This window comes from Helicoverpa armigera, chromosome 16, assembly GCF_030705265.1.
Source record: "Helicoverpa armigera isolate CAAS_96S chromosome 16, ASM3070526v1, whole genome shotgun sequence".
NCBI lineage: Eukaryota > Metazoa > Arthropoda > Insecta > Lepidoptera > Noctuidae > Helicoverpa > Helicoverpa armigera.
In genome coordinates, this window is record NC_087135.1 from 4,593,539 (window position 1) to 4,613,933 (window position 20,395).

At 37.5% G+C, this 20,395-nt stretch overlaps 1 protein-coding gene across 5 annotated transcripts in view; it reads left to right on the top strand.

Moving 5' to 3' along the window:
* Positions 1 to 20,395, top strand: part of Rsh (radish) — a 201,662-nt gene that overhangs the window by 139,833 nt on the left and 41,434 nt on the right. For all 5 annotated transcript variants that reach the window (XM_049844570.2, XM_049844573.2, XM_064038527.1 and 2 more), the window contains one exon: positions 10,672 to 10,858. In XM_049844570.2, coding sequence (XP_049700527.1) covers positions 10,672 to 10,858 — 187 coding nt within the window. The remainder of the gene's footprint in view (positions 1 to 10,671; positions 10,859 to 20,395) is intronic.

Consider the following 20,395-nt stretch of genomic DNA (forward strand, 5'->3'; position numbering starts at 1 on the left):
GAGAATTAAGCAGCCCTTATCTTAAAATGAGCATAGTTTTAAATAGACATTGCATCAGTTAGTTATATAATGTCTAACGAAATTCAGGTGCAAAGAGAAAAGAAAGAATAACAGATATTTTTCTTAAGACCATTGTTTTTTCGAAACGATTAAAGATTGTCCTAAAATCTTGTACCTTATGTTATCTAACAAGACAAATTAGGCCAGAATCCTCATTTAAAACTGGCAATGATAGGAATTAACCTATATTTCGTAATAAGAAACTTGGGTCGTCTTTATCCATTAAAACATCCCCATCGTGTCATCTTAATTGCCTTAATATTAACAAATAATGAAGGTAATAAATCAGTTTAAGTCTCGGCTCGTCCATAATAAGAGTAAATATTGCTTGTCTCAAACTTTCGTTTTTGATTAATGAGGTTTCATTTGATTTATTTGGCTACAATGTGCCAGTATTAATAAAGAAGTAGTCGTAAGTAGCATAATATTTTTTTTTCATAATGATAGGCTCGCGTTTGACCACTGTCTCACTGGATGGTGAGCAATAATCAGGTCAAAGTTGGAGCACGCTTGTCTAGAAGTAACCCATCCACTCTTGACCAGGGCTTGTAGTTATTGAAAAAGTCAGATTCGACTGGAATTCCTCTCCATAGCATAATATAAAAAGCCTTTTTTTACGTCATGACATTTTCACGAAGTAAAGCTTTGTCCCATCACTTTAAGAACTCTTAATGACAAGGAACATAAAATATTATGAAAAGACGGGCAAGTTAAAAAGACGTTTTTCCTCATTTTGCTAATGCTGCAATGAATAGAAGAGGGCTACTTCATTAACATAGATTCGTGGACTTTCTGACCAAATCTTTTTTATTTACAAACAACCTTTTTTAACCGACTTCCCAAAAAGGAGGAGGTTATCAATTCGGCCGGTATGTTTTTTTTTTTTTTCTATGTATGTACATCGATTACTCCGAGGTTTATGGACCGATTTACGTGATTCTTTTTTTGTTCGACTCGGAATAGCTGCCAGTTGCTCCCATAGTCATCAGGTCAGGATCTGATGATGGAAACCCTGAGAAATCGAGGGCAACCTTCGAAAGTTGTAGGCATACACAGGGTAAAAACTTGACACTCAGGTGCACGCCTAAAAGCACTATTCAACAGTGAAGATTTGGGGCTGACCTGATGATGGAGACTAGAGAGGGCCGAGGAAACTTAACAACTGAATATGTAAACTACCTCGTGTTTGGGCTTAAATTATTTGTATTGACAAGACCTTTGCAACAGTGAAGGTTTGGAGCTGACCTGATGATGGAGACCAGAGAAAGTCGAGGGAACTCGACAACTGAATATGTAAAAAAACTCGTATTTTGACTTATATTCTTTGTATTGATGAGAACTTCCCACTTATATGGATAGTGACAACTATTCGTATCACTGAAAAGCTGTAAATAAAAAACCTTTTTACAAAAAAATTAAACCGTCTTCCCAAAACACTAAAAAGCAAAAAAAAACTAATTTTAGATGCATCGACCTAGAAGTCGGTGGCAAAATTAACTTAGTAACATCCATTAGACACCGACTTCTAGGTCGATGCACCTAAAATTAGTTTTTTTTTGCTTTTTAGTGTTTTGGGAAGTCGGTTTAATTTTTTTGTTCAACAAATAAAATGGCACTTGCATCTCATTTAGCATTCTAACAAATGGAGCATCTTGTGGGTGTTTTAACATCTATATACCTACACTTCCATATTTTTATGGGAAATTATATGATGATTTTGCGATATATGATGGAGTGTCATACTCTTACTTACAAACTGAAACCGTCTATCCTTCGCAAGCCCACTATGTGGGCAGCGGTAACTCTTTCAAACAATTCCGCAAAACTGGCAGGATAACTTTCACACTTTCAAAAAACATTTTTTTAATACTTTATTAAGTACAAAAAGTGTTTTTAAAGAGCCTTTTTATCCTCCCCTTAAGCCCTGTGTTTCCCCACACAGCCTGACAAGAGGCAAAAGCTCTTATAACAAGAGACAACTCACGAGGTTCCCCCATCGTTAGTTCATGGAAGCCTTTGATGACGTCATACCCATTATACTATTAACACGTGGGATGTTACTTAATGAGATACAGGTTTCAGAGATGATATTATCCTTATTTGATGTAGTAGTGTTAATTTAATATGTAGGTAATTACTGGCTAAGAATATACTCTCCATTTATATTTGGATGAGTTTAATCTACAGTAAGTAGTTAATAAAGTACTAATTTAAGTAATATTTTATTCAAAAAGAAAAAGTGTGAAATATATTTATTCTTTACTAGCTTCTGCCCGCGACTTCGTACGCGGATCCTGTCCCTTATGCCAGCGACTACGGAGTCAGCAAAATCAAAGATCTTAATCGTCTGATATTGAATTTTAAGAACCCGTTGACTTGAAAACAACGGGATACGCATTAGAAACGTTCCATATATTTAATTTTTGTACTTCAACGGCAAAAGCACAGCAGACTAAACAAAACGCTGAGAACTGAACCGCAATAGACGCGACCATAGGGATAAATGTAGTGATTCTAATTAGTCCGCATTTAAGTTGTGTGTGGCAAAAATATTACACGTATTACGTAAAAAACATTAAATAGATGACAAAGTCGTGGTGACTTAGTGGAAGTCGTGGTGGTTTAGTGGGTAGAGAACCAATCTCTCAAGTATGAGCGTGCGTCTTTGATTCCAGGTCTGGCAAGTACCTGCCAATGCAACTTTTCTAAGTTCGTATGTAGGTACTTTCTACGTATATTTTGGATACCAATGACTGTTATTTGGAAGGCTTAAACTGTAGGTTAAACTGTAGGTTCCGGCTGTCATTGAACATTCTTGGCAGTCGTTATGGGTAGTCAGACCAGTAAGTCTGACCAGTTTTACCAAGGGGTGTTGGGTTGAGCGGGTAACCGGGTTGTGGAGGTCAGATAGGCAGTCGCTCCTTGTAAAACACTGGTACTCAGTTGCATCGTGACTGGAAGTCGACTCTAACATAATTGGGACAAAGGCTCTTGAGATAATAACGACAATAATAATGAGATATAAGCACCGCAGGACATCTGAGGCTGATGACGGGGAGTAGCTACCCCGCGGGGCTGTATATACTGAGTTCTCCAGGGAGAGTATACTGCCCCATCTCCGGCAGGTCAGAGTGAACCATGACGGGGTGGTCTCAAGCCTCTGGCTTGGCTTGGCCGTCCAGAGTGGAGTCGCTAGAGCAGGGTTAGTAGCCCTGCTCGGAGGATGCCTCGTGGTAAGTGACCCACAGGGAGCGCGTAATCTGCGTTTAAAATCCGCCGAGGTATTCTCACACTTCAGCCGCTCATGTCCCTGTTGTCCTCTTGTTGCTATTCAGTGACTGATTCCCGGGGGCCCAGTAAGTGAGCTGGCGAAGTCTCCACCAGCAATTTTTACATGTATCTAATACATTGTCATCGGCAGGTGCCATAGTTCATTAGCATCCCATCACAATAGCCCAAGTAATTTTCATCCACAGTTAGCGGTATGGTATAGGGATTGTCTTTTTTTTAACGACGTCCACCGGGGATTGTCCTTGAGTTCATATTTCTATAGTGTATAAAGGGATAATCGTCGGTTTTGTGTCACCATACCTATTTCATAACATTCGTTTCTATACATTTTAAGTGTAGTATTGCTCTTGAAGTTCCACATCAGGTGTTCCAGATCTTCGATGTATATACGTCAATAAAGAGTGCTTATTAGATTGAACCACTTTTGCATAAACGTCATATCTTTATATGCTATAGTCTAGCTGGGCTCCTGGGGTTCCACATCAGGTGTTTTACATCTTCAATTTTTATAAGTCAACAGAGAGTGCTTATCAGATTGAACAACTTTTGCTAAAACGTCACACCTCTATATGCTATAGTCTAGCTGTTCCCCTGGAGTTCCACATCAGGTGTTAAGTCAATAGAAAGTGCTTATCAAGTTGAACAACTTTTGCTAAAACGTCATACCTGTATATGGTACAGAGTAGCTGGGCTCTTGGGGTTCCACATCAGGTGTTCCAGATCTTAAAATTTATTATCTCAGCTGAAAATACTTATCACATGAAACAATTTTTGCTATGGCACCATTTTGGTATCTCTTATAGTTTTGTTGGTCTGTTGGTGTTCTGCACCAGGTCTTCAAGTTTCGAAGATAAATTATAGCCTATATGTTGACCAGGCTTAATACTGATACAACAAAGAAAAAATCATTGAAATCCGTCCAGTAGTTCCGAAGATTAGCGTGTACAAACAAACAGACATACAGACATACAGACATGCAGACATACAGACATACAGACAGAATTTTTTTTTTGGATTTTTGCTCCATTACTGATTCTAAACCCCACCCAATTATTATTTTTTAAATATATTCAATGTACAGACACAGTTTTTTTACAGATTTATTATATGTATAGACTAGCCGTTTTTCCGCGGTTTCACCCGCGTCCCGTGGTAGCTACTGCCCTCACCGGAATAAAATATAACCTATGTTACTCGCAGATAATATAGCTTTCTAATGGTGAAAGAATATTTAAAATCGGTCCAGTAGTTTTTGAGTTTATCCATTACAACCAAACAAACAAAGTTTTCCTTTTTATAATATTAGTATAGATAAAAATTTTGAAACCAATAAAAACTAGACGCAATCTAAATGGAACTTAATATTATCTCCGAACAGAAACAAAGAAAATATTGGCTTCGATTGAAGTACAGTACTTACTTAATATCCGGAGGTTTTTAAACAGATCGCAATATTCACTGAGCTGAAATGAAATAGAAGCACTGGGTTGCAGACAGGCTTGTGATGTTATCTTAAAATATATAAAAAGTTTTAAATAGGTATCACAAAATTATATAATTTATGTTTAAATCTAATTATTCTATCGCCAATGCCTACATTTCATGCTACGTAGCAACCGATATCATTCTAACCCAATCTAACAATATTCAAATTGTATTCAAATTCGGGGAATCGAGTAACATTACAGCACGAATGATTATAGTTATTGCTTATGTACCAAGTTATGTAAACACGCATTCTATTAACGAACGAGTATTATGCGAATATTGGAAGCCATTTAATTTTCCCATCTCCATACTTTGTTCTCTCTTTTTAATATGGGACCGGGATTCATGGGTTCGACCAACGCTGGGCGTCACACACAAAGCATACCGTTGCGAATTCCTAAACACAAAGGCCGAATAGGCAACTTAATAAATCTGCAACAGAGGTTTATTTTGTTTGCATATGAAGTCCGTACAAAGGAAAACCTTATTTGAAATAAAAGTCACCTCTATTCCCTATTCCCTCAGTTTTAATCCAATACGTCCAATATGACAAAATACTCGAGCAAACGATTTTTCACTGAAACGCTTTTCCTTTGTCATTCATACGCCTATTCAACGGTGAATGAATGAGTTTGGGCTAATTAGGAAGACCATTGTGAGCCTATTGTTCATTCGATTCGGTGTTTTCCATTCTTTGGGGGAAACGAAAAGTAAATGTAGAACATTTTCAAATGTGCGAATGAACAGACAAAATAAACTTTATTTAATTAAAAACGTAAATAACTGAAGCTCTTACTGTTGCTAGACGAAACAGCTTTTGTATCTTCAGCAGCAAATATGTACCAATTTTCGTGGTTTTCTTTATTCCTATGTATTCTTATTATTGACCGAGTAGCTTATCAAACTACTACAGAACACAAAGCAATATTCCTTGCATGCAATATTTGTGCAAACGATTCATATTTCATTTTGTCTCCCACAGTCTATCGTATCAATATTTATTTACCTCAGCGCAAAGCCAATTGGAGTTTGCATTCTATCCTCTATCAACTATATGTTGTTTTCGAATAAGGTAGGTTTCCACGCCAGTACCCAAACGGTCCATAACATATTTGCACAATAAATTAAAGGATTTTTTGAATGTCAGCAAAGTGACGTTGTTTGCTGTTAGCTGTTTTTAAACAAACAGCCTTTGTTTTTAAATTGAAATTTTAATTATTTTTTACCTGTGACTAACAAATATTAAAATTTAAAATATTCGTTTTATTTTGCGAGAAGGGCTGCGTTGCTCTGAAAATATTAGATTTATACTTATTTTGAATTTTCAAGAAAAGTTGAAAGTTAAGTTTCTCAATTCAATTGTCTTTATGCAAGAATAAACTAACGATGATTGCTGATTGAAGACCGATCACCACTCGATAAATTCTCTCTAAAACATAAAATTGCAAACAATTCAAAAAACAATATTTCGTTTCATATCAAAATCGAGCCGATAATTCGTTGGACTTATCGCCCTAAATGATCTAAATGAAAATTTGTCTCCATGAAATTGTTAGCGTTTCAGTACTAAGGCCCAAGTTGGCGGTATTGGACATCTTTGATCGGTCCGCCTACAAAGACTTGGCAGGTATCAAATAAATCCATCAAACTTTAAACTTTGTGAGTAGGGCTCCGGTTTTAATTAAATTTTTGCTTTGTTTGGGATTCCCAATTATAACAGTTATATTTGTTGTTTCTATGGCGTTGTGTAGCTTTAACAATAATTTTAAATGCTTGAGAGATCACGAACTAATGAACTTCAATAAAGACTCAACAATGTTTTTAAAGCACAAAATAAAATCTTTTTTTTTTTAATCTCTTCTAAAAGTAACAAAACAAAATTATCCTCAGCAAATTCTTTAACATGACCAGGGCATAATAAGATGTTCGAGTAAATAAACCTGAACTACGAAAAACAGCGATACGCTAGAAAAATACTATTTAAGGCTGGGAGAGAGGGTTCAAAAGACTGCATAAAATTCCCGGCGCCTGTAAACAAAAGAATGTCTGCTTCATTTTGTACGTACTCAACGGCTTTTGTACTGAATTAGGTTTTAGATAAAGCTGTCTTTTGTCAGTATACTGTTTGACATGTGATGGTATTTATGAAAGAGTGGTACCTACGTGCTTTTAAAATATACTTTATCTCAGATTTTGTGCTAAACAAGCACAGGTTTGATATTCTGAAGGAATAAGAGAGGTGATATAGCTAGTGTTTCTAAGATAGGTATAAATGTGAAAAGTTTACTAACTTTGATGAGCACGAATAAAATAAATAAAGAATTAAAGAACGGCAGTATACTGATTATTTTGACTATAAAATTAGAGCATTACATTTTGGTATTCATCTGGTATCGTTCAATCTGTCACAATAAATCGAACCCAATCAGTTTGTAATAAACACAAAGAACATGGAAATAAAACCCAATTTTACGGTTCGTACATTCCCAGCCACGAAACCAAACCATTCAAAGGAGCCAAAAAAGAAAAATCTTTATTTCATTTGAAATTCAGAACGTAAAACGGGCCTCTGACTCTGAACTTATTAGTAGGTACTTTTACAACGTCGGGTGTTCCTAATGTCATAAATAACAATGGACATAAACTGGGAATGTGCTCCCATAAAATAAAGTTTTTTAATCATCATTAACGGCCAGTTACTCGTAGTCGTACGTAAAATGTACTGGATGCCTCTCAATCTAGCAAATAGGTTGTAATCAAATAAGAATTAACCTTTAAGAATGAGGTAATCCTCTTGAATCATTGGAAAGTAGTTATGAGAAATTATCAACTCCTCATTAGAATTTTGTGTCCGCACGTCTATATTTTTTAACTCAAATTGGGACCTAATTTAAATGTGAATATGAACAACGTTTATTTTCTGTACACACCAGACATCGTAATTTTAAGTTTAAAAATGCAAGACTAAGCGAACCGTATGGAAAAGAAAATGCTTTCCATGCACGCTTTCTTCCAAACTAAAACATATCAATAAAATGTAAGTCTTATTGATCTGTGCAAGTCATAAACAATTGGATAAAATGAATACCATCTCGGGCCCAATATTTGTCGACATTTGGCCAAGGTAATAAGGTTTGGTATAGCCGATAAATTTCCATGAAGCCAATATGTTGGCTTCAATTGGAGCCAATATTCGAAGTTATAGAACGTGAGAAGTCTGAATTTACTTTGAGGCAAAGGTAGATCTTACGTCATAAGGAAATAAATGAAAGGCGATGATAATTCATAAATAGAAAATTGAAGTGTACTTTCTCAACTTATTGGCTTCTTTTACTTATAATCGTTCACCAGTACCGGTATTCCTTAATATAATGCGAAATGTTAGCTCACCCATTTAAAGTCGTCACCACAAAACCTTTGTCACTAAATGCAATGAAACTGTTACAAAACACGCAACGTTAAGCAACCACCAAAATTAACTCTATTTATGACCCAATAAAATATAAAAATTATCGATAGTAAGACATCACAAACGCTCTAGGTTTTAACTTGCACCATATCAACGTTGCATGACAGGGTTGGCACGCGAACCTATCACCCAGTGACGCAGCTGTATCTTAGCTCCCTATTAGGGTTGCTACTTCTTGTCCTCAATCCGACTTCTTTCATTTTCTTTCATTTCATGCTGCGTAAACCCTGTAGTTTGCAGAGGTGATTGGTCCATGTAGGGCATTAGGTACTTTATGCATATGATTATGATACGTCGCGATCTGTACAGTTGGTAGGTATAGCAATCGATATCATAATAATAACAATTTTTTTTAAACTTACTCACATTTTTTTAGATATTTTCCCTCTTTAATGGGTAATGCCTATTCAATTCAATACCAAAATTCAAACCAGCCGTTATCTGCAACTCCTTGGAAATTCATCTTACAAGCTTGCGTAAGCCTAAAAGATCTGAATTCTAGAAAAGAAAGATGACATTGTCATTAAGTCCCTATACAGTTACCCAAATATATTTAGAAAATTGTTTTTAGACTATCGCTAATCCCCGATAGCTAAGATTTACCCGGTCAGGTCCTTACGGACCCGCTAATAGCAAACCTTTGTAACAACAATGAGCGCTTTTGTTCTTAAGTTATTTATTTAGCAATTTTATATGAACAATAGAAGAAAATTGGTATCAGAATATTTATTTGGGTTAGATTAAATAGGTAGAAATTAATTGATAAGAAAATGGGATAGTGAGTAACAAATAAATGTAGGTTAAAATTGTCATCAGCTGTAGATACATACGAATGAGCAACAAAAAATAATTTAGATCTTTCAAAAGGCTAACTTGTACCTAAGTATGTACATTTGAATATGATGTTTTAGTATGCAAATAAATAATTTGAAACACATTCGAATAGAAACCAAATTAAAACAAAAGAATGTCGAATAAAAGAAAAATAAAGCTAACAAAAGCTAACTATGCATTTGAAATAAGAATATTGATATTCTAAAAAAAAAGACAATTGGCAATCAGCAAAGCCAATAAACAACGTCATATGAAAAACTCCTTTGTTCTTACTCCTTGTCAAACGATGATTATTATTAGCTATGGAGGCTGCGAATGAAATTAATAAGAGGGCCCTTTGTTGAAATAACACTAAACGGAGTCGGTATTGTTTGCTCAGCTTTTCAAATTATTGACTATGGAAAAACTCATCAGGAATAGTTTGGGGTAAAATGTTTTTGGGAGGTTCTCATTTAAGGGTGCGTCGTACTTTCGTAATTTTATACCTGTATGTATGTATGTATGTTTACCTATACGAATTAATTTATTGTAGGTTATATCATAAAGGCAGCTGTTTCACAAAAATCTGTCTATATGGGACTTCACAACGTTATTTCTTAAGTGTGAAAATATAAATACGGACTAACTCAACTTTAGCGTTCAATCTCAAAGAATTAACCTCAATACGGCTGTTGGCACCAACCTTCAATACGTTTACACCCTCTACCTACACAGAATACAGATGTTGAAATAAATTGGTAATATTCAAAAACAGATAAAGGCTAAATGGGTCTCAATACAAAATGAAATATTACGAGCATATTAATTTGTAATTCGGTCCAACTGTTATATTGTTTAAAAGGTCTCCCAAAAGGATTACCTACGTTTATATACACGTCTGCTTTATTCAAGGTGTAATATTTATTCGCTGTTGAATTTATTATGAAAGTAATGGGTTTTCCATCACATTTTTGGGGTTGATCGGTGAAAGAGACGTATCGTCTACTCTGTGTAATACCGATATTGTTTCCAAAGAGTGATACCACGATTCAGGATTGCGTTACTTTTCTATCCCCTTGAGGTTTGAGCTGTCAGTTGAAAAGTCACTTGACTGATGGTTTCGGTACTTTCTTATATCGGTTTTGTTGAGCTTTGTTCTGATATCAGATACACAAACGTAGGTTAATGGTCAAAAGTATCTTAAGCACAAAAAGAAAAAACATAAAGTACATCATCTTTTTGTCATCCCACTGCAGGTTACAGGCCCGTGTTTAAACAGAGAAGTAATTTGGTCGATGCTAATTAAGATATGATCAAAGTCCAGATTTCTCATTTTTTTCCCCTTAGTAGGCTCAGTCATTGGTATAAAAGATATACTTAAAAAGGTAGTACATAATACATAACTTTAGAATAGTTACACTGGATTTCCCCAACCTGAGGCAAGAACTAGCAGCAGGTGCTTTAACCACTAGGCCAACAAGACTTTTGACACTTTCGTAGTTAACTACTGAAAGAAACAGGCAAAATCTAACCTAGCTCCGTCTCCTCAGAAACGCGCTCGCCGTTTCAAGAACCAGATCCTGTGCGATTTGCACTTCGCGGACGTGGCGCTGATGGAGTGCAGTGACTTCATGCAGCAGCTGCGCAGCTTCAAACCCCAGTCCTTGGGCTGCGCCGTGGCCAGGCGCAAGTCTTCCACCACGCTCATATTCCCTCTGCCACCGCAGGCTTGCTCAGGTATGTTAAATGTTCTGTGTGAATTGCTTTGGTTTTTTTTGCAGGGTACCTATGTATTTTATGTTGAGAAGGAATATTTCTGTACTGCTTTGTTATTGAATGTGAAAAAATCGTGTGAAACTAAATAGATTATTATGTGCTACCTATTTGATTTTGTATTGTACATTGTGTAAGTAAGTTAAGTTTTTTGTAAGATTCAGTAAAATTTTAGATGCTATATCACCTACGTTTGATGTAAAATGTGATTTATTCTAACAAAAAAGCCAGCACAATCTTCATTTAACTACTTACCAACAACTCCATTTTTATTTAATTATGATCCAAAAATATTTAACTGTAAACGGAAGACCTCAAACCTACTAAGAAAGCTTTTGGTCATTCATATTCAAATGTCAGAAGAAAAACATTTAAATGGAATCTCGTTTGAAAAAGCGAAATTAACATAATTAGATAAAGTATCTCTCGACGCTGTTCAGGGCTCTTGACATATCCAGTGCGCTGGGCAGCTTAGCTTTAAGATGATAATAAAAGTCTAGAATCTTATATCCACGTTTTTAGATTAATAATTTTAGCCGTGAAATAGCTGCATTTTTAGTAGCTGGTATCATATTCGTTTAGGGTAGGGTACAATCTAAACAGTAACCTAAGTAATAATTTGTCTTCACTCGTATGTACTCAAACAACAATGAAAATATTTTTTGCACAAAAAAATAATATGGAAAGTCCTCAAGCAAATAAAAACGGTAACAGCATTTAATTCAAAACTTCCTCCATTGTTTCATTCATAAAGTGTGGCGCGAGTAACAACAATCGGCCATTCTTTCAACACAATCCGTCCTCTAAGGCTTCAGGGGAGATTTTTCAAAGGTCATTACGAACTCGATAATGTTCGGAAAACAAGCTCGTAATTGCTACTAAGTAGTACTAAGGAAGATCAGTATCATAAGCTGAGGGAAGCTGGTTTTTTGTAAGGTCGTTAATCTGACCCCTGACACCTCTTAAAGTTCCGATAAAGTGGATAGATATCTGATTGAAGAGACTTAGGAGTGATAAACTTGTAGGTCCTTAAGTTCTCGACTTTCAGCTGCAGCTAAGAATTTGAAAGTGAAGGTAACGAGGACTTTTTGTACTCTTTAATTTTGAAAAATTTTCTTTTTCGATATTCCTTTTTTATTATGGAAAGATAACCTTCATGGATAATCAAGAGAGACGAGTAAACATTAAAACCATAAGTCATTCATTGTCATCATTCACGAGCAAATTTAATTGTTATAATGATATCTCAGCACACTTAAAAGAAAACACAATATTCTAAGATGTAATACGCAGTTGCTGTATAGTACCCTATTCTTTCATTTAATATTCGATATAATAATTAAATCTTTATTTCTCTTCTATATCCCTCAACATAATTTCGATCGTGGAGCAAAAATTCGCGTTGTACGTGACGCTAGTATAAAACCAAGACTCTTGTTTATCGCTCCGAAGCAGCCCGTAAGTCTCAACTATTTCTGCTGTACATTATAACGTAGAAGTCAACGACCGAAGTCTGTCTCGGCAAGATTGAAGGAATTTAAATAATGTATGTGTGGAACCTGACGAGAATTCTCTCAGGACCTGTCGTGGTGGTGGTAACAGAACTTTGTAGTTGATCTCGTAAACAGGCAATGCAGTTTGGCTGAGGTCTTAACCTAAGGTTTTACATGTGATTTACTACCCGCGCCCGTCGACAAGATTGTGGCTTTTATAGGACTTTGAGTGACTAAAACAGGCGTGTACTATTTTACTGTTGTTCAGTTCATAAATTACATATGTTTGCCTTTTCCTTCGTCATCCACCTACATTATAACCTAGACAAGATTTCCATATAAATGTAGCTCTCTTCGTGCTGGGGATCGATGACTTTGAAATAAAATCCCGTTTTAAACACTTATTACAACTTTTATTTCAACAACTTTGGCTCGTTCGTTACACTCAGTACCGCGTGGTTGCCTCTAACACCGTTCATTCAGTCCCTCTCTCTCACTCCTTCGCTCACTCGCTCACGCCTCCCTCATATTCTGTCACGTTCCATTCCACTCGACATTCATTCCCACATTCGGCCGTCCTGCACTCATGTCTGTCCTCAGACATACACCAAATCTTATGTACTAACTAGACTAAAACATCATAATAACCACTACATAATTGAGTTAAATAAAATAAACTGGAACCATACTCTACAACAACCTAATACACATAACTACTTCCTACAAGACAATCTTGTTTCTGAATTTAAAACATACAACTCTACATTGGCAAAAACATTTAAATGTTACTTCGAACTTAATACAATTTATAGGTTTAGAAAACAAAATGTTTAGTTTTACATAGAAAAATAACATAGTAAATACTCTGGTACAGATAGCCCTACGCCATGGCACTGTGATAATGAACGAAAGTTAACCCCTCCTGAAATAAGAACTGCAATAATAACCTGCGGAGTAAGGTGACTGCTACTCCTCCAGCATCTCGGCGTCACCGTGTTGAGGCCATCTCTTCATTTGGTCAGCTGAACTGGATGAACGCTGGGGACCCTCTACAGAACTATCAAGTTTCTCTACGTCATAGCGATCCTTACGCTTGCATTTCACCACTCTATAAGGGCCTAGGTATTTAGGTTTCAGCTTCAACCCTGGACCGAACTGTGTTCTTTAATCGCCACTAAATCACCTTCCTTATACTTTGAACTTTCCTTCCTCTTTCTATCATATTGTTTTTTATTTTCCTCTTGTATCTTTAGAATCTGTTCTTTGGCTTGCTGCCTTATCTTCTCTCTATTTTCATCATATTGTAGTGTATTTTCTTCCTGTAATAGTTGTAGAATTTCCAAATCTTCCTTACCCTTCATTTTTACTCCCATCAGTAGTTCAAATGGTGTTGTGTTTATGCTTCTCTGGAAAGTAGAGTTGAGTGCCCTCTGCACTTTGCTTACATGCTTGTACCATACTGCAGGATTCTCCAAACATAGTTTTGTTAAAACTGGAATAAGTATTCGATGTACTCTCTCCACTTGGCCATTACCACGTGGCACACCAGTAGTAATCTTTACATGAGATATCTTTTCTTCTTCACAATAACTCTTAAACTCATTACTTGTAAATGCCGTTCCCCGGTCTGTTATGAACCGCCGGGGGTTCCCAAATATTTGCTGATGAATCTGAATTTTCCTTAATGTCTCTGATGATGAAGTAGTTTTCGTGGGAAACAGCCATACGAACTTCGTAAACCCATCTATCACCGTGAGTATGTAGTTGTATTGCTTTCTTGTCTCTGTAAGTGGACCAATATGGTCTAAATGCAGGGTATCAAATGGAACACCTTCTTTCTCTATCGGATTCAAGAATCCTTCCTGTTTTCCTTCCTTCCTTGTTGCTAGTAGGCAAGGAATGCAACTCAATAAAAAATCCTGCATCTTCTTGTCCACATCTCTAATGTAATATTCCTTATTCAGTAACTCTTTCATCTTAGACTTTCCAAAGTGACCTTTGCTGTGTACTCTGTTAATAATTTCTTTCTCCAAACTTCTTGGCACTACAAACAGCTTCTGCTCAGTCTTATACAACACACCATTTTCTAACCAATAATCGTCGTATGGACTTCCTCCTCTCAAAATTTCCTTTATGGCTTTTATGCCATCATCTTGATCTTGTGCTTGGCGTAAACTCTCCTGCAGAGTAGTAACCACTGCCACTGTTGGTATGCGGCTCAAAGCATCTGCATGCTGCATCCTGGAGCCCGCTCTGTGCTCCACTTCGAAATCATATTCACTGAGCATGAGGACCCACCTGGCTACCTTGGCTGACAAGTCTTTCTTCTTAAGTGTTAATTCAAAAGCCTTACAGTCTGTGACTATTTTAAATGGAATACCATAAAGGTAGTGCCTGAACTTCCTGATACCTTCTATGATGGCTAGTGCTTCCAATTCGTAGCTTGAGTACCGGCTCTGAATGTCAGTTGTCTTCTTACTCATGTAATGTACTGGGTGTAAGCCTGACCCTGGATGGTGTTGCATGAGTATTGCAGCCAATGCTACACCTGAGGCATCGGTGTGCAATTCAGTCTTCAACTTCGGATTGAAAATCTTCAGAACAGGTCCGCTAGCTAATTTATTCTTCAGTGTCTCAAAAGCTTTTCTTTCCTTATCCTCAAATATGAACTCTGTATTCTTCTTTAATAAATCAGTCAATGGCTTCGCCACAGAAGCATAATTTTCAATGTACTTCCTGAAATAGCTTGTCAATCCAACAAAACTGTGCAAGTGCTTGAGGGTTCTTGGCTCAGGGTACCTTATGACTGCATCCACCTTATCTGTACTCGGCCGTACTTCTCCATCCTTCACCCTGTGGCCCAAGTACTCAACTTCACGCTGCAGTAGGTTCGCCTTTTCCAATTAATCTCCAAGCCATAATGTGCTGCGACTTCTAGCACTTGCTTCAACCTCGATACAGCCTGAACTTCATCCAAGGCTGGAATTATAATGTCATCGATAAATATGATTAACACTCCTTGGGAAATCAAATTTCTAAAGATTATACTCACAAATCTCATAAAAGTCTTGGGACAGGTGGACAAACCAAACGGGGCACGGAGAAATTCAAACTGCCCGTGGTGAGTGACAAATGATGTGTACTTAATAGACTCCTCGCTGACCTTCAAATGAAAGAACCCACTTTTCAAATCAAGTACACTGAATACCTTAGCTTCCTGCAATTTGTCAATCAGATCATGGATTACGGGAAGTGGAAATTCATCCTTAACTATTTTCTTGTTGACCTGCCTATAGTCCACACAGACCCTAGTCGAACCATCTTTCTTCTTTACTAGCACTAAAGGACTGGAGTAATCTGAGAAACTCACCCTCACGATGCCTTTATCAAGCCATTCCTCGATTTGATCTTCCACTACCTGTTGCTCCATAAGTGACAGTCGTCTGGGTCGCTGTCGCACTGGGATGTCATCCTTCAATACAATTTGAAGTTGGATCGGGGCCTCTTCCTTATACAATGGCTTATACTCCTCAACACATTGCATAACCTCACTCCTTACTGCTGGATCTTGAATGTGATCAACATTGACTGCTACACATCCTGGAAAACAATCAATTTGACCAACCCATTCACAACAACCAATGGGAAAAAACCTAATACCCCCTTCATTCATTACCACAGTAACACGACCCAGGAACTCTTGACCTATTATTACGTCGTAGGGCATCACCTCTGGTGGAACTAAATGAAAAACTACACCATTAAAACACTGATTATCAATCTCAAGTCCAACAGAGACGCTGCCCTTGATTGTATTTCACTACGGCCTAATCCAGACATCGTTAACGTTTCACTCGCCACTTCGGCGTTCAACATAGGTAAATACAACAAAGATAATAGGTTCACATCACTACCCGAATCTACGAGAGCATTTAAAACTGTATTATTAATTTTAATGTCTTTTACCGGCTTCCGAACACATTTGTTTACATGCGTGATGTTAACGTTTCGATCTTCGTAACTCGTAGCTGTCACATTTACAGTGTTGACATCTGTCAATGTCAGTGACGTTTCATTGTCTATGACCGCGCGGACAGTCTCGTTTCCGCTTACTTCGTTCACCGTTCCGAACATAGCCGCGGGTCGCTTGGGTCCCAACTTTCCGGCCTCCCCGGAACCGGAAGCCCCCTCCTCGGCCGCCGTGAGCGCCGCTGCCGCCTGCGCCCGCCATCTTGGCGCCTGAATGACCCGATGCCGATGCTGTAGCCGTAGATCTCATCGGATTTACGGGACACTGGTTACGAATGTGACCGAACTGATTACACCCAAAACACTTCAATCCGTTTTTACACACACCCGCTTCATGTCCCATGTCACCACAGCTATAGCACCGCCTCGCCGATCCCGATGCTGCCGAGGACGCCTCCGCCGACCTCGCATGACCTTTTAACCTCTCGGTTCTCTTTTCTCGCTCCCTGGTTTTGGACTTCATTTTCTCATAGAAAGCCAGCTTTTCCTTCAATGCTGGAAACGTGGTCACGCCGTACAGAATCACCTTATTGCTCTCGTAATCGTCGATGCCATCCACGATGTACTGTATCGCGATGTAGTCGGAAATTTCGCACGCCGCGCTAGCTCTTTCATATGCAACATGTACTGATAATACGTCTCGCCTTTTAATTTCTTGCGTGCCGCCATTAGCTCGTGCATTTCCTTGACGTTCGCGGTGTCTGGAAATTCCTTCACAAGCGCAGCCTTGAGATCGCCGTAGGTTTTGAATGCCTTCTCGGATTTTAACCATAGCTCAGCCGTCCCGGTGAGTGACCGGCGAGCTACGATCAAAGTTTGTTGCGGCGTCCACTGAAATATCTCAGCGTTATCCTCGATGTCTTGAGCCCACTTACTCGACGAGTAAGATTTGTCGTCTCCGCTGAACTTCTCGATGAGCCCCTCTGTGAGCCCGAACGCCACCGGCGCCGCTGCAGTCGTAATCGTCGTTGATTTCGATTCCATCGTGCTCCGTAACTTCGTAATTCAAATTTAATGGCCGCCGCGTCGCGCCGGCCGGTGCGTCGTAGAAAACTTCGTGGAAATTCGTCGTTGATCGATCCCGGACGAGCCCCCAAAATCTGTAGCTCTCTTCGTGCTGGGGATCGATGACTTTGAAATAAAATCCCGTTTTAAACACTTATTACAACTTTTATTTCAACAACTTTGGCTCGTTCGTTACACTCAGTACCGCGTGGTTGCCTCTAACACCGTTCATTCAGTCCCTCTCTCTCACTCCTTCGCTCACTCGCTCACGCCTCCCTCATATTCTGTCACGTTCCATTCCACTCGACATTCATTCCCACATAAAACCTGAAAGTCCTAACCGTCCTCACGTACGAGCAGAAAGTATCAAATACGTGTTCCCCTGAATGTCTTCATCTTCACAGCAAATTCGATTGTAGATGAAAAGATCAGATATAAAATGGAATCGATGAGAGCGATGTGAGATGAAACCGTTAACGGAATAATGTCTTAACGGTTTCAAAGTTCAAAGAACTCTAAATTGATATTTTTCATAGATAAAGTTTTAGTCTCTTCGTAAATACAGCTTGGTTGTATGTTCTACGTGTACTTTATCAATAAATGTTGCTATGAAAGCGAAAGTATTTCTGTTTTCTAGGATTGAAACTAAATAAAAATTATGATGAATTACATAATTGTAAGTTTCGATCACGTTACATTAAATTTTCCAAGTCTATGTAAGATGGAATTAAGTAATTTTAAAAGCCATTATGTACTATAGTTTTTATTCTGTACTTTAACCCTCAGCAACTCTAAGCCTGAAATTGTGACTACATGAAAATATAGTATTAATCGGTCAGCGACCGCAATTAGTCTGGCACCAAAGTCTGCTAATGCTGATAAAACCTCTGTGGGACTGCCACCGACTCCGGCCGCGCCAATTTTCCGGATAATTGACAAGATTAAACACGCCAACCATTCCCCTCTCCTTTTAAACGTTCCTAAATTCACAGAATAATTACGTACAGTTTTACTTTTATTCAAATTAAGATTTTGCGAAGTTCGAGCCGAATTAGTGCGGAGTAAAGAGTTTATTTCGTCTTAGCTACTTACGTTTTACAGGTTAGGTTTGAGGATTTGTTGTAACGTTCAAAGGGCACGTAGGCTGAACTTTTAGTTGTAATGTAGTAAATGATACAGGGTTGTCTGTCAAGAGTTTATGTACTTTGCTCTTTGACCCACGCCTGTGAATCCCGGAGGATTACACTGAGGTATGTTTTCGTACATCCACAGTTTGCCAGTGATAAATATTTGAGTAATGTTTTGTTGCTCCTCCTTTTAAACCTGGAGTGTTATTTAAAATTAAAAACCAACACTAGAGAACAGCTTTAATATAAAAATATGGGTTCCTAACCTAAGTTCGAGGACCTGAAATCAGAGCGTAGAATTAATAAAAGCAGTATGAGAATTCTGACGGAATTAATAAAAAATCTAATTAAAGTAGGATCGGATTCTTATAAAGATGATTCTAGAAATGTGACGTTTTTTCCAATATTACTTTTACTTAGTACTTATTGGATAAAAGTGATTGAAATTATCACCGTTAATATAAATTACTACAAATAGCTCGTCTGGTATATTAACCCCCAATGCAAAAATATAAAAATCCATTTCAAACAATAATAAACAAAATCAAAATATTCTGGACACGTGTCACAATTTCATCGCTCTGTGGAAGTAAAAAGTTGTATTTGAAATCCAATTTCCCTCTGTCGAGTGTATCAACTGCATGACGTGCAGATGATTTTCCATTCATCATAATGCTTACGTTGCGACCTTATTTTATTTTTAAACAACTATTCTATCTGTTTTTTTAAGTAAAATTTTTTTTTTTTTAAGTTTGGGTTTTTTCTCATTAAAATTCTTTTTACCCAAGATTTTATGTGTACATTTAACGACCTCATTAAAATAATGAAATTATAGAACTTTCTAGACCAAAAGCCGTTGCTTAAATCAATTTTCCAAAAGCTTTTCTCACGTCATTTGGTTTAATGAGCGACCGTAATTATACATATTAGGCAACCTAGTACTAAACACATAGTATTCTACGTAGTTAGTTAGACCCAGATATTTGATCCGTATGTCCTAATTACAGAGTAATCATTATTGCCAATAGTCTAACCGCGATTACATAACGCTATCTAGGTCTTGACTTGTGTTTCAATCAGTTTATGTAGAAATGTTTGCTGTTCATCATTTAGGACACTAACATCGGAGAGAGGTTTTGTGTCTTTGTAACCTCTGGATCAACTCAACCGATTGTGACGAACGTGGCTTTCTGCCCGGCAGAAAGCCACGTTATTTGTGAGTGAAGAAGATATGAAAAACTTTCAGTGTTACATATAGCCCATTTATCGAGGATGATAGTTTGTTGGTACATTTTATTCGGGTGAATTCCCACTGGCTTCGGGTGTAACCGCTGGTGGTAGCTATAGTACCCTGTAGAAAAAAGACCTTATAGATAATTCGATTATAAGGTTATCTTATCCTTTCAAAATGATTCTTTTTTTTTTTCAAAACATGACTCAAATTTAACATACCCGTAGGTATTTTAAGAAGCACAATAACAAATCATTGACATTACATCTAACAAGGTCCCATACCTACCAAACCCCAGTCGGTTCTCAAGTGAAATATGAAATACCTGTAAGAACATAAACTTACCAGTATTCGGAAGCCGTCAGGTGCCGGATAACCTCGGCCAGTCAATAACTGTCGGCGCCAATGGAGAATATGTTTTACCTGACAGCATTGACTTACATACATATGTTGCATGCCTGTGTGTTAAGTTTAATTTAGAAGATGCGTGCGTAACTAGGAAGTAGGTTAAATAGCCGCAGCTAGTACCTAATATATGTAGTAAATTTGATCTTTCAAAATCAGACAGAAAAACTTAAATTTTTGTCCTGAATCACTTTACTTGAATCTAAATTGA